This window comes from Otolemur garnettii, unplaced genomic scaffold (assembly GCF_000181295.1).
Source record: "Otolemur garnettii isolate 467f Iridium unplaced genomic scaffold, OtoGar3 scaffold00003, whole genome shotgun sequence".
Classification (NCBI taxonomy): Eukaryota; Metazoa; Chordata; class Mammalia; order Primates; family Galagidae; genus Otolemur; species Otolemur garnettii.
In genome coordinates this window covers 30095622-30109432 of record NW_003852398.1, presented here as the reverse complement: position 1 = coordinate 30109432, position 13811 = coordinate 30095622, and the positions used below count along the sequence as shown (strand labels likewise).

Below are 13811 nucleotides of genomic sequence, written 5' to 3'. Positions count from 1 at the left end.
AAAAGAAAGAAAGAAAGAAAGAAAGAAGGTCAATACTAAAATAACTTAAACAGCTGAAAATAGTCTCCCTGAAAGAAGACAAATTTACAAAAATAAGGAAGAATCAAGAGGAAACTGCTGCTTTTTGACTTCAAAAAACTGAACAGATCATTGTCTGTTTGTACTACGGATATACCTAACTGTGAAAAATAAAAATTTAAGGCTAGTTGCCAAGGTTCATGTCTACAATCCCAGTATCTTAGAAGGCCAAGGCAGGAGTATGACTTAAGGCCAAGAATTTAAGATCAGCTTGGGCACCATAGTAAAACACCATCTCAATAAAATTTTTTTTTTTAATTAACCAGGCATGGTGGTGCATACCTGCACTCCTAGAGATTTAGGAGACTAAGGCAGGAAGATCACTTGAGCCCAAGTGGTAAGGCTTCAGTGAACTATTATCATGCTACTGCACTCCAGCTTAGGTGACAGAGTGAGACCTTGTCTCTTAAAAAAAATACAAGAAAAATTAAAAATAATAATAAAACTTTAAGAAGTTAAAATAGCTAAACAGAGGATAGTTACAACAAAAATGAAGGGGTAGGGTGGGGCCTGTGGCTCAGTGAGTAGGGTGCCGGCCCCACATACCGAGGGTGGCAGGTTCATTCCCAGCCCTGGCCAAACTGCAACAAAAAAAATAGCTGGGCATTGTGGCAAGTGCCTGTAGTCCCAGCTACTCAGGAGGCTGAGACAAGAGAATCTCCTAAGCCCGGGAGTTGGAGGTTGCTGTGAGCTGTGACACCATGGCACTCTACCAAGGGCAATAAAGTAAGACTCTGTCTCTTAAAAAAAAAAAAAATGAAGGGGTAAGAAGAGAATGAAAGTAAAAAGTAAAGCACCACAGAAAAAGAGTGTTTTAACTGCCAGTACCTAAAATGGCCACTGCTGAAGTATGTAAGTCTTCCATTGGTACCAGGCACACAACTTTAGAACACTGCATTTATCACCATTATAGGTGGGATGTTCAAGGTAAATGAATGGCTAAATAGGTCTATTTTCTACCACAAAACCATATGATACCTTTAATACAGCTCCACTACAGAACTCACTGCTCAAAACATTGTAAAAGCTATCTATTAACTAACAAATATTCAGAGCCTTCAGAGGATAACCTATCACATACACTGTCGATCATCTTTTTCTGAATACTCTTCTTTACATCTTGGACCTTCTGTCCTTTAAATCCATCCACCAACATTATCTAAAAGGATGAGAAGGGAAAAAAACAAATGTAAAACAATTAGAACCTGTTTTGGATTTCTCCCCCAATTTTCCCTAACTAAATTTACTTCTGCCCACCAAAATATTTTTAACATGAAACTTACCAAATTTATAGTCATAAACTTTCTATTTTGGTATAGATTTGACAGCTAATATTTATAACACATTTGTCTTTCTATTAGTTTAACTATAATAGCAAGTGTAACCATGATTAGAAAGAAACACTCAATTCCATATCTCAGGTTTCCACAGAGAGAATTCCACTACACTAACTTATCTAATTCCTAATGGTTTTAGAAAAAAAACTAAACATACTTGGCTTAGCCTCAGGTAGGCTTCTCTTTCCAACCTTGCTGGCTGCAGATAAGCATTTTCCTTTGGTTGGCCATGTGATAAACCTTGCTACTGCTTTTCAATCTTTTACTCAGTGAGCAAATTTAATAGGGCAAAGTATTAGCTTACCCACTACTGTCAGTGACTAAGCCATAATCTCCTTCCTGCTTGCTTAGGTGATAAAGCCGATATTCTGATCCCCTTTTAGCAAAAAGTTTCTATCATAGGTAGAAAAGACGTGGGGTTTTTTTGACTTCTGGCTGCCTAGCAAACTAAAATGGTTCATATATATTTACTCTAACATCATAAAGTTATATTTAATGATTATTATGGTATAGTGGTTAAAAAACACAAACTGCAAAGCCACATTGCCCAGACTGAATCCTACATCTGCCACTGGTTAGTTATCTGGCTGATCTTGGATAATCACTTATTCTCTTTGTACCTCCATTTCCTTATCTATAAAACAGGCATAACAGTGTCTATTTCAGAATGGGGTTATTTTGAGAATCAAATCAGTTAACATAGACATTGGCTTTTATCACGACCCAAAATATATGTCTTTTTAAAAAAAGACATATAACCAATTCTCGGTTATCCAGAAAAATGAGGGAAAGATAAAAATAAAAATGTTCACAGTGTCCTTACAGTCCTTACACATCTCCATTTCAACTCATTTTTTTTTTTTTTTTTTCCATTTCAACTCATTAACCTAACAACTTGTTTTGATTTTTACCTTCCCTAGCCTGGTCTTGCTTCCATGGACATGTAAGCCACATTAACATACGCACAACTGAGGAGCAAAACCATTCAGGACGTGTTTATTAGGCTCATCTGCCACTTAGAAGGCATTAACAAATACGGTAATGGACTAAATGAAGCTTGTTTATCTAAATGTGAACCCCATAACTAAAAAGCAAAAGAAGGAATCTGGTATTCTCCATGTAATAAACCTTTAAAGGTTACTGCAAAATAAAATAATGTTAACTAAAAGCTTCTCAAGAAATTCACTCCTTAGCAATTCCTAGAATGCACAAAACTCTAATTTCTGAAAATGTTTTTAGACAAAGAACACAATTTAAAAAAATAAAAAAACAGACAATGAATACATTTCTCATATTAATCTCTCTCAGATCAGTGTATGGTTGAAACTATGGCTGAAGTTTTCTATATTCTAAATCATTAAGAAGATAACCACACAGCATGGAGTAAATTAAATTTAAAAAGAAATTACTTACACCATCGTAAAATCCTTTTACATATAATTTCTCTTTTGCTTCTCTAAGTTTTTCTCGGTCATTCTGACTCTGAATTTTCAACTCATCACAAATGGTTACAGCAGAAAGCTTTCCCAGACCTGGGATTTCAATGACTGGCACCTGCAAAAAACAGCAATGTCAAGAACCTGTTCATAATGAGTGAACACACAGCCTTACAGGGCACAGTCCTTTGCCTCTAAAATCCAGTGAAATCATTTTAGATTCTATATGTCATTACAACAATGCCACATAGTAAATAATCAGAAAGTGACTAATTTCCACATAGGAAGTTATCCGTCTCCATAGAAACCACCAAACTCTGTACCAACCTCCATAACAGCCTTCACTCACAACATACACCTTGCCCAGCTCTCAATCCTCCCCTGGCATATAACTAGCTAAAGCATTGCTGTTGAAGCTAGCAACTAAATGACTACTTTTGTGGATAATCTTATTTCTGGTTTATGTTAAGTCTTCCAGATTCTTCATAAAAAGTATTTGCTGGCTCGGCACCTGTAGCTCAAGTGGCTAAGGCAACAGCCACATACATCAGAGCTGGCAGGTTCAAATCCAGCCCAGGCCTGCCAAACAACAATGACAACCACAACCAAAAAATAGCTGGGTGTTGTGGTGGGCACCTGTAGTCCCAGCTACTTGGGAGGCTGAGGCAAGAGATTGCTTAAGCCCAGGAGTTGGAGATTGCTGTGAGCTGTGACGCCACAGCACCCTACCCAGGGTGACAGCTTGAGGCTCTGTCTCAAAAAAAAAAAAAAAGTATTTGCTAATAATTTAATTTTCTTCTTGTACAGGCACTAATAGGAAAACATAAGAAACATAAAACAGAGTTGTATAATACTCTGTTTAATAGGGTAACAAATAAATATTCCTGCTTAATAGGGCAAAATTCTGTCTTTAGAAATCCAGGAAATTCATCTTATTTGCCTGAGCTCATGCGTTGGAGACCAGCCTGATCCAAACAGAGACCCTAGCAAAACAAGCTGCTATAAAATTGGTGATGGAAAAAAAAGCCTATTTGTTCCAGAACTATAGGTGCCAGGTGATAAGAAAATACTTACTAGTTTTTCTTTCATTCATATCTGCCACAGCAGATATCAAATTAAAGTGAGTAAAGCTTTAGCAAACTCCCTCTCTGATTTTCATACCCTACCAATTATTTCATTTTGCAAGGAAAACATGTTAGCTCTTTTATTCTCTAATAAAAGATGGATATTAGCTGGGGATGTTGCCTTACACCTCTAATCCTAGTATTCTGAGCAGCCAAGGCAGGAGGATTGCTTGAGCTCAGAAAATCAAGACCAGCCTCAGTAAAGACAAGATCCTCCATCTTTACTACAAATAGAAAAATTATCCAAGCCAGGAGCAGTGGCTCCCAGCAATCTGGGAGGCTGAAGTGGATGAACTGCCTGAGCTCATGGGTTGGAGACTAGCCCGATCCAAAGAGAGACCCATCTCTAAAAAAATAACCAGGCCTTGTGGCAGGCACCTGTAGTTCCAGCTTCTTGGGAGGCTGAGGCAAGAGAATCACTTGAGCCACATAGGATGAGGTTGCTGTGAGCTATGACACCATGTTACTCTACAGAGAGCAACAAAATGAAACTCTGTCACAAAAAAAAAATTATCCAGAAGTGGTCATGGGCACCTGTAGTCCCAGCTATTGGGGAGACTAAAGCAGGAGGATCACTCAAACCCAGGAATCTGAGGTTGCAGTAAGCTATGATGATGCTAGTGCATTCTAGCCAGGCCAACAGAATGAAACTCAGTCTCAAAAGACATACACAAAAAAGTTGGGTGTTAATGTTCCAAATCATTTATCTACTCACTGGCTCAAATGGCAGGACCATGTCATCTCTAATTCCATACTTGGCTCGTAAGGCCTACAAAAAAATTCACAAGTTAACACTACTGAGCAACACTTCATTGATACAATCATTGAAAGAAGCAAACTCCAAACTTTCTTTAAACTATTATTTGTTCTCTGCTCCATACAGAGCAATTTTCTAACTTTATCAAACATCTCAAGAAGGGATCTGTGACCTTTAAAAATGTAATAGCTTAAAACAGGGGTCCTCAAACTTTTTAAACAGGGGGCCAGTTCACTGTCCCTCAGACCATTGGAAGGCTGGACTGCCGGCACGAGTCAGCTGCTAAGCAGGACAGGCAGTGGCGGCAAAAACACCTGTCCGACTGGATAATGTCCTAGGCGGGCTGCAAGTGGCCCGTGGGCCATAGTTTGAGGACACCTGGCTTAAAAGTTACAGGAAACAGTTTAAGTGATGAAACTGTACAACCAAAAGCAAAACTGCACGTATCACATAAACTGAGGTTCATATTCTAGATTTTGATTAAAATGTGGTAACAAAAAACTTTTCAAAATTCAATAAAATATTAATTCAAAATTCAAACCACATAAAATGTATAAATATCAAGAAACAGGCTAGAGAAAGCTATTTAAAGATAAATGCAATCACTTTTTAGCCTAGTCCCACTGCATAGTTCAGCAGTACCCAAGCAATGAGACAGTGAAGAGGAAGAACATGAAACTCAGAAACTTACTTGCTTTTTCTTCAAGTCTCTGAGGGCAGCAATATCATCAGGGGAATCAGAAGGAACACTTGTGACCACACCAGTGCCTTATGACAGAAAGTATGAAATTAACTAATAGAACCAAAATGTAATTACCAAAGTATTTCTAGAAATAAATTCACTCTTTACCTTTATCCTCCTTAATGTTTAGCATTGGGAGAAGATAAATCACTTTATATGATGTTAAAGGCGCAGAAAGCGATGCACCAAGAATTTCCTGTATAAGAAAAAGATAGAAATGCATTTGTCCAAGCAAGAGTAAGATACAACCACTATCCCAGCCCACCTTTACCAGAAATAGAAAAACTGGACTGGGCACAGTGGCTCATGCATGCAATCCTAGCACTCTGGGAGACCCAGGCAGGTAGACTGCTTGAGCTCGGGAGTTTGAGACCAGCCTGAGAAAGAACAAGACCCTGTCTCTACTAAAAATAGAAAAACCATCCAGGCATTGTGGCAGGCACCTATAGTGCCAGCTACTGGGGAGGCTGAAGCAAAAGAATCACTTAAGCCCAAAAGTTTGAGGTTGCTGTGAGCTATGACACCATGGTACTGAACCTAGGGTAACAGAGTAAAACTCTGTCTCCAAAAAAAATAAATAAATAAAAAATAAAAAAACTAGCTGGGCATTGTGGCACATGTCTATAATCTCAGCTACTTTGGGAGCTGAGGCAAAGGATTGCTTGAACTCAGGAGTTTAAAGTTGCTGTGAAGTAGGATGACTCCACAGAACTCTAGCCTGGAACAACAGAGTGAAATTCTATCTCAAAAAAAAAAAAAAAATGATAAAAAGAAATACAGATAATATTGTATTTTTTAACCAGCCTGTATTTTTTAACCAGACATTAAGTAGAAACACAAGTTTAAAAATGCTATTTTTGTCATATGATCATACAATGAATACTGCACAGCAAGAAAAAAAGAACTATTCCTGTAACTTTTTTTTTTTTTTTTGACATCATAGCTCACAGCAACCTCAAACACTTGGGCTCCAGTGATTCTCTTGCCTCAGCTTCCCAAGTAGCTAGAACTACACGTGCACTCCACAAGACCCAGCTATTTTTTTTTAGAGACAGGGTCTCGCTCTTGCTCAGGCTGGTCTCAAACCAGTGAATTCAGACAATCCACCCTTTCCGGCCCTCTTTCTTTCTTTCTTTTTTTTTCCCCCATTCAAATTCTTTCTCGAGACAGAATCTTAAACTGTCGCCCTGGGTAGAGTGCCATGGCATCATAGCTCACAGTCACCTCCAACTCTTGGGCTCAAGAGATCCTCTTGCCTCAGTTTTTCTGTATTTAGTAGAGTTGGGGTCTCACTTTTGCTCAGACTGGTCTCAAACTCCTGAGCTCAAGCAATCCACCCACCTTAGCCTCTCAGAGTACTAGGATTACAGGCATGAGCCACCATGCCAGGACTTTTATTTATTTATTTTTTTGAGACAGAGTCTTACTTGGTCACCCTGGGGTTGGGTGCCATGGCATCATAGCTCATAGGAACCTCAAACTCTTAGGCTCAGGCAATCCTCTTGTTTCAGCCTCCAGAGTAGCTGGGATTACAGGCAACTGCCACAACACCCACTACCTTTTCCATTTTTAGTGGAGACAGTGCCACTCTTGCTCAAGCTGGTCTCAAACTCCTAAGCTGAAACAATCCACCCGCCTCAGCCTCTTGAAGTACTAAGGATTACAGGTGAACATGTATGAATCTTAAAAACATAATGTAATCAGCCTGAGCCAGAGTGAGACCCAGTCTCTAAAAATAGCCGAGCACTGTGCTGGGCACCCGTAGTCCCAGCTACTCAAGAGGCTGAGGCAGGAGAATCGTTTGATCCCAAGAGTTTGAAGTTGCTGTAAGCTATAACTCCACAGCACTCTACCCAGGGTGACAAAGCGAGACTCTGTCTCAAAAAAATAATAATAATGTTGAACAAAAGAAGCAACACACAAAACAGTACGTAACTATAATTCTATTCTGTAAAATTCAAGAGTAACGTCTAGTCTTTGGTGAAATGAGAGTAGTGGTTACCTTTAGAGAAAAGGAATGAGTCCTCACTATGAAATGGACAGGAGAGAGCCTTCTGAAGGCCTGAAACTGTTTTGTATCTTGATTTGGGTTACATGTGCTTCCACTGAGTATACACACGTATAAAAATGTACCAAAATACATTAAATGACTTTACACACTTCACTGCATGAATATTTGAAAAGTTTTTTAAATGCTGTTTCAAGATTCGTTGTTGAAATTTTCCTATAAATTTATGCACTAAAATAAAGTCTGTTACCCAACTTACCTCCCCCATTAACTCTTTAACAACAGGAACCACACCATTGTCTTTGGTAAAGCCCTGGTACGACATATTCCTGGCTGATCTTTGGGTGCAGATAAATATATCACCATTCACCGTCTCAAATCCAATGTACTTCATATCAGGACGAACCCAACAGTTTGTCTGTCCAAACACAGTCTCAGGTCTGAGAGTAGCAGCTACCAAAAAAATATTTTTACCTTTCAGGCCACTGAAAAGAAAAATACATACTTAGGTAAAAAATGTTATGAATTGCTGTAAGCTATGACTCCACAGCACTCTACCTAGGGTGACAAAGTGAGACTTTGTCTCAAAATAATAATAATAATAATAATAATAATGTTGAACAGAAGAAACAACACACAAAACAGTATTTAACTATAATTCTATTCTGTAAAATTCAAGTGCAACTACTAGTCTTTGGTGAATTAAGAGAGTGTGAATTATCACAACTCTCTGATAATTTAGAAATGATGAAGGAGTAACTCTTTGGCAATCCTACCTTAATTTGGATGGGTATGGCTCAAGCACTTTCAGTTTGATTAAAGTATATTCTTGAGGTCCAACACCCTAAACAAATAAAACAAAAATTTCAGGGACAAAAAGACCTGTATTAAACCTACTCATCTATGTGAGATACCTGACTCAAATTTCTAAAATGGGTTCTTGCATCGTTACAATTCTTTCTTTCGGTGAAAAGACTACCAGTGGTGTGCTAACCACATTCACATAGCGCATTCATATAGAAGTCTTGTATGCACAGAGTTAGAAGTCAGCTACAACAATGTTACCAAAATGGGGGTGAAAAGATACAATCAATCCTATCCTATTACCCAGAGCAGGTCCCAGAGAGTAGTCATCAAAGACAGGCACTGGACCAGAAATCGGATGATGTGCACTTTAAACTTAGCTTGGTCCCATACTAATGGCTGACATAAGGAAGTCTCTATGCCTTTCTTTCCCCATCTATAAAATAACTGCTCACATAGGACTGTCTTGAGGAACATACAAAATAATGAGTAAAAAGATGCTTTTAAAAACTATGAAATAGGCCAGGTGCAGTGGCTCATGCCTGTAATCCTAGCACTCTGGGAGGCTGAGGCAGGTGGATTGCCTGAGCTCACTGGTTTGAGACCAGCCTGAGCCAGAAATATAGCCAGGCATTGTGGCAGGCACCTGTAGTCCCAGCTACTCAGGAGGCTGAGGCAAGAGGATTGCTTGAGCCCAAGAGTTGGAGACTGCTGTGAGCTATGACACCAAGGTACTCTACCAAGGTCAACAAAGTGAGACTCTGTCTCCAGGGGGAAAAAAAAAACAACTATGAAGTATTACTGAAACTTAGGATACGGCTGCCACTGGCTATAATAAAATCTTACTGGGTCTTGTGAAGTCTCTCAAATCTTTGAAAATTTTGATCTACTAAGTTACATCAAAATTGAAGGCTGATTTTAAAAATATGTTCAAAGATGGTAATAATGACACACTCATAGAGGCTCTTAAGTTCAGATGCTGGAATTATCGTTTACTGTGCCTTCTCATTTACTGTGCTTTAGAGAAATCATTTACCCTTGTTTTACTCAAGTATTTCAGGGAACAATGTTATTAATGTGTCCCACAGGAATGTAGAGTGAACTGATGTCATACATGGCTAGAAATACTTTGGAAATAATCAAGTTAGCACGTGATCAAACCACACATAAAATAAATCTATGTACATCAAATGTTAGCCACATATCTCATTACCTTTCCCCACCCTCTCCTTTCAGAGTTATGTGTTTTCCAGATGGTAGTTTGCAACAATAACACTTATATGAATCACACTGAGAGCTTATCAAAAAAGACAGATTCCTGGGCCCCTCCCCAAGAACTTCTGATTCAGTAGTTTTGGAGTAAGGCTAAACAATGTGCTTTTCTGTAACAAGCTAATACAACTCTCAGCCCACTTTTAAAGTAGCAAAGTGGGCTTTGGTGCCTGTGGCTCAAGTGGCTAAGGCACCAGCCACATACACCTAAAGTGGCGGGTTTGAATTCATCCCAGGCCTGCCAAACAATGATGGCTACAACTAAAAAAAATAGCTGGGCGTTGTGGCGGGCGCCTATAGTCCCAGCTACTTCGGAGGCTGAGGCAAGGGAGTCGCCTAAGCCCAGGAGTTGGAGGTTGCTGTGAGCTATGTGATGCCAACGCACTCTATTGTGGGTGATAAAATGAAACTCTGTCCTACCAAAAAAAAAAAAAAAAACATTGAGTTGTATGTTGTATAGTTACAATACTCTGGTGTGTGAAGAAGGAGACAGAATATCAATACATGTACTTGTATCTTTTCTAGGACCACTCTGCTACTTAATTTTTTTTTTTTTTTTTTTTGGAGACAGAGCCTCAAGCTGTCCCCTGGGTAGAGTGCCATGGCATCACAGCTCACAGCAACCTCCAACCCCTAGGCTGGGACTTCAGGTGCCCGCCACAACGCCCAGCTATTTTTTGTTGCAGTTTGGCCAGGGCTGGGTTTGAACCTGCCACCCTCGGTATATGGGGCCGGTGCCCTGCCCACTGAGCCACAGGTGCCACCCAAGAACGTTCTTTTTATGTTTCTAATCTATTTCTTAAATTCTATAGCCATGTTAAGGATTATTATAATAGCTATTTCATTTCACAGATATTCACCTCTCCAGTTTGTCGGTCATGATCCATGCACGGCTGTCCATCTTTAGGAGAATAAATGGTATACCTAAAAAATAAACACCAAGTGAGGAACATTATAATAATATTCAAATTTTATCTTAACATACTTGCTAGGTTTGCTCCTAATATCTCATAAGTGTGTCATCTCACTAAAACTTTTGAGTAAACATTTATATCTATTATTTATACGCTCATGGGTAGTTCTATTGTCAACCTAGCTATTTAATGACAGTTGTCTGCCCTCATCAAAGGCAACATGACTAAAAAATACATATTGATCTTGCCTTTGAAGTATGAAACAAAGGACTACAAAATATAAATTCACTTCAGAAAAGCAAATAGTTTTAACTAATCTACATAATCAAGGAAAAATTTTAGACAATTTATAGAACAAAAGTAAAAATTAAAAAACAAAATGATTATTTTTCTGCTTGGCAAAGAATACTGTACAATATCATCAGTAAGATATAAAAGGCACTGGCCACAGTAGTTCACACCTGTATTCCTAGCACCTTGGGAGGTCATAATGGGAGATCTCTTGAGGCCGGGAGTTCAGAACTAGCCTAAGCAATAGCGAGACCCTGTTTCCACAAAATAATAAAAAAATTAATCCTAGCACTGTGGGAAGCTGAGGTGGGTGGATTGTCTTGAGCTCAGGAGTTGGAGACAAGCCTGAGCAAGAGTGAGACCCCATCTCTTAAAAACAGCCAGGCATTGTGGTGAGTGCCTATAGTCCCAGCTACTCAACAGGCTGAAGAAAGGGGATCGCTTAAGCATAAGAGTTTGAGGTTGCTGTGAGTGATGACTCCATGGCACTTCACCAAGGCTGACAACCTGAGACACTGTCTCAAAAATAAATAATAAAAAATAAAATATATAAAAAATTTTAAAAATAGCCACACATGGGGGCATGTACCTACAGTCCCAGATATTTGAAAGGTTGTGATAGAAGGGTCACTTGAGCCCAGAAATTTGAGATTGCAGTAAGCTATAATGATACCACTGGACTCTATCCCAAAGAGTGAGACCTTGTTTTAAAAAAAAAGGACAATAAAGGCAACGCTCTCATTCTCCCTGGTTCTAGCTGTCACAAACACTAAACAGCTAATAGAAATTAAGACACTGGCAAGGGAAAAATGAAAACAAAAGATACATGAGTCCAAGTATTTTTTTTTTTTGATGAGACGGAGCCTCAAGCTATCCCCCTGGGTAGAGTGCCATGGCATCACGCTCACAGCAACCTCCAACTCCTGGGCTCAAGCGAGTTTCCTGCCTCAGCCTCCCAAGTAGCTGGGACTACAGGCGCCCGCCACAACACCTGGCCATTTTTTGGTTGCAGCCATCATTGTTGTTTGGCGGGCCCGGGCTGCGGATTCGAACCCGCCACCTTGGGTGTATGTGGCTGGTGCCTTAGCCGCTTGAGCCACAGGCGCTGAGCCCATGAGTCCAAGTATTATTTGAGGTTAAAAAAAAAGGAAGAAAAACAAAAGATACAAGAAAAAAAAAATTAGAAAAATAGAAGGATATGGCAGCACCCATAGCTCAGTGGATAGGGCACCAGCCAATACACCAAGGCTAGTAGGTTCAAACACAGTCCAAGCCAGCTAAGCAAGTGTCACAACTGCAACAAAAAAATAGCTGGGCATTATGGCAGGTGCCTGTAGTCCCAGCTACTTGGGAAGCTGAGGCAAGAGAATTGCTTAAGCCCAAGAGTTTGAGGTTGCTGTGAGCTGTGACTCCACTGCACTCTACTGAGGGCAACATGAAACTGTCTCAAAAAAAAAAAAAAAATAGAAAGGATAATGGGAACAAGTAAGCTCTCGAATACTGAATTACAGTACAAGAATTACATGATTTTTGTTTTTTTTATTGAATCATATCTGTATACATTAATACATTATGGGGTACAATGTGCTGATTTTATATACAATTTGGAATGCTTACATCAAACTGGTTAACCTTCACCTCACTTAATTATTGTGTTAAGATATTTATACTCTACACTTAAGAGATCTGACAGGTACCCTTGCAAAATGTACCATAAGTGTGGTCCTCTCGTTTACCTTCCCCCCGTCCTCCCTTCCCCCTCTTCTTCCCTCCTTCATCCTAGGCTATAATTGTGTTTTATCTTTCATATGAAGTGATTATACACTGGTTTCATAATAGTACTGAGTACACTGGATTCTTTTTCTTCCATTCTTGAGATACTTTACTAAGAAGAATATGTTCCAGCTCCACCCACGTAAACATAAATGAGGTAAAGATGGTAAACATATACTAAAATTTGTTAATCCATTCATGGGCCAATGGGCTTCTTCTATGACTTGGTAGTTATGAATTGGGCTGCAATAAACATTGTGGTGCAAAACCTTTGTTGTAAAGTCCTTTTTGGTCTTCTAGACATATACCTAGTGTTTTATTATATTTAAAGACAACAAACTCACCGCTTCCCAAATTTAATTTTGTTTCTTTCTCTTAATGTTAAAAATTGCCATCTGACAAAAGAATCATAGTAAGGATTAACATCAGTGGTAATGAAGGAACGACGCCAGTCTACCTATAGAAGAAGGAAAAAGGTGATTTTGAAAACTATGCAAAATGTTTATGAATAAGAATTCCTATAAATCAATTATTTACTCTTCTGCTGTATTTCCCAACTTACAACTGTATCAACTATTAAAAAAATTTTCAGTGGCCAGGCATGGTGGCTCTGCCTATAATCTTAGCACTCTGGGAGGCCAAGGCAGGTGGACTTTTTGTGCTCAGAAGTTCAAGATCAGTCTGAGCAAGAGTGAGATCCCATCTCTACCAAAAAATAGAAAAAAAAATTAACTAAGCATTGTAGCAGACAACTGTAGTTATAATTACTTGGGAAGCTGAGGCAAGAGGATCCTTTGAGCCCAGGAGTTGAGGTTGCTGTGAACTACAATGGTACCATGGCCTGGGGCAGCCCAGGGCAACAGAGCAAGACTCTGTCATTAAAAAGTATAGGCTTGGCACCTGTGGCTCAAGCGGCTAAGGTGCCAGCCACATACACATGAACTGGTGGGTTCGAATCCACCTGGGCCCACCAAACAACGACAGCTGCAAACAAAAAATAGCCAGGTGTTGTGGCAGGCGCCTGCAGTCCCAGCTACTTGGGAGGCGGAGGCAGGAGAATCACTTGAGCCAAGGAGTTGGAGGTTGCTGTGAGCTGTGACACCAGAGCACTCTACCAAGGGCAACATAGCAAGACTCTGTCTCAAAAAAAAGATTAAAGACTCAGCGCCTGTGGCTCAAGTGGCTAAGGCGTCAGCCACGTACACCCAAGGTGGCAGTTTCGAATCCAGCCTGGGCCCACCAAACAATGACAGCTGCAACCAAAAAATAGCCAGG

The 13811-nt window shown here is 39.6% G+C and overlaps 1 protein-coding gene across 1 annotated transcript in view; it reads right to left on the bottom strand.

Moving 5' to 3' along the window:
- LARS (leucyl-tRNA synthetase) overlaps window positions 1–13811 on the bottom strand; it is a 53530-nt gene that overhangs the window by 37039 nt on the left and 2680 nt on the right. The window contains exons 2-10 of the mRNA XM_023515622.1: window positions 12881–12993; window positions 10419–10482; window positions 8259–8326; window positions 7742–7967; window positions 5583–5670; window positions 5424–5500; window positions 4691–4744; window positions 2829–2969; window positions 1160–1237 (exon numbers count right to left, since the gene is read on the bottom strand). Coding sequence (XP_023371390.1) covers window positions 1160–1237; window positions 2829–2969; window positions 4691–4744; window positions 5424–5500; window positions 5583–5670; window positions 7742–7967; window positions 8259–8326; window positions 10419–10482; window positions 12881–12993 — 909 coding nt within the window. The remainder of the gene's footprint in view (window positions 1–1159; window positions 1238–2828; window positions 2970–4690; window positions 4745–5423; window positions 5501–5582; window positions 5671–7741; window positions 7968–8258; window positions 8327–10418; window positions 10483–12880; window positions 12994–13811) is intronic.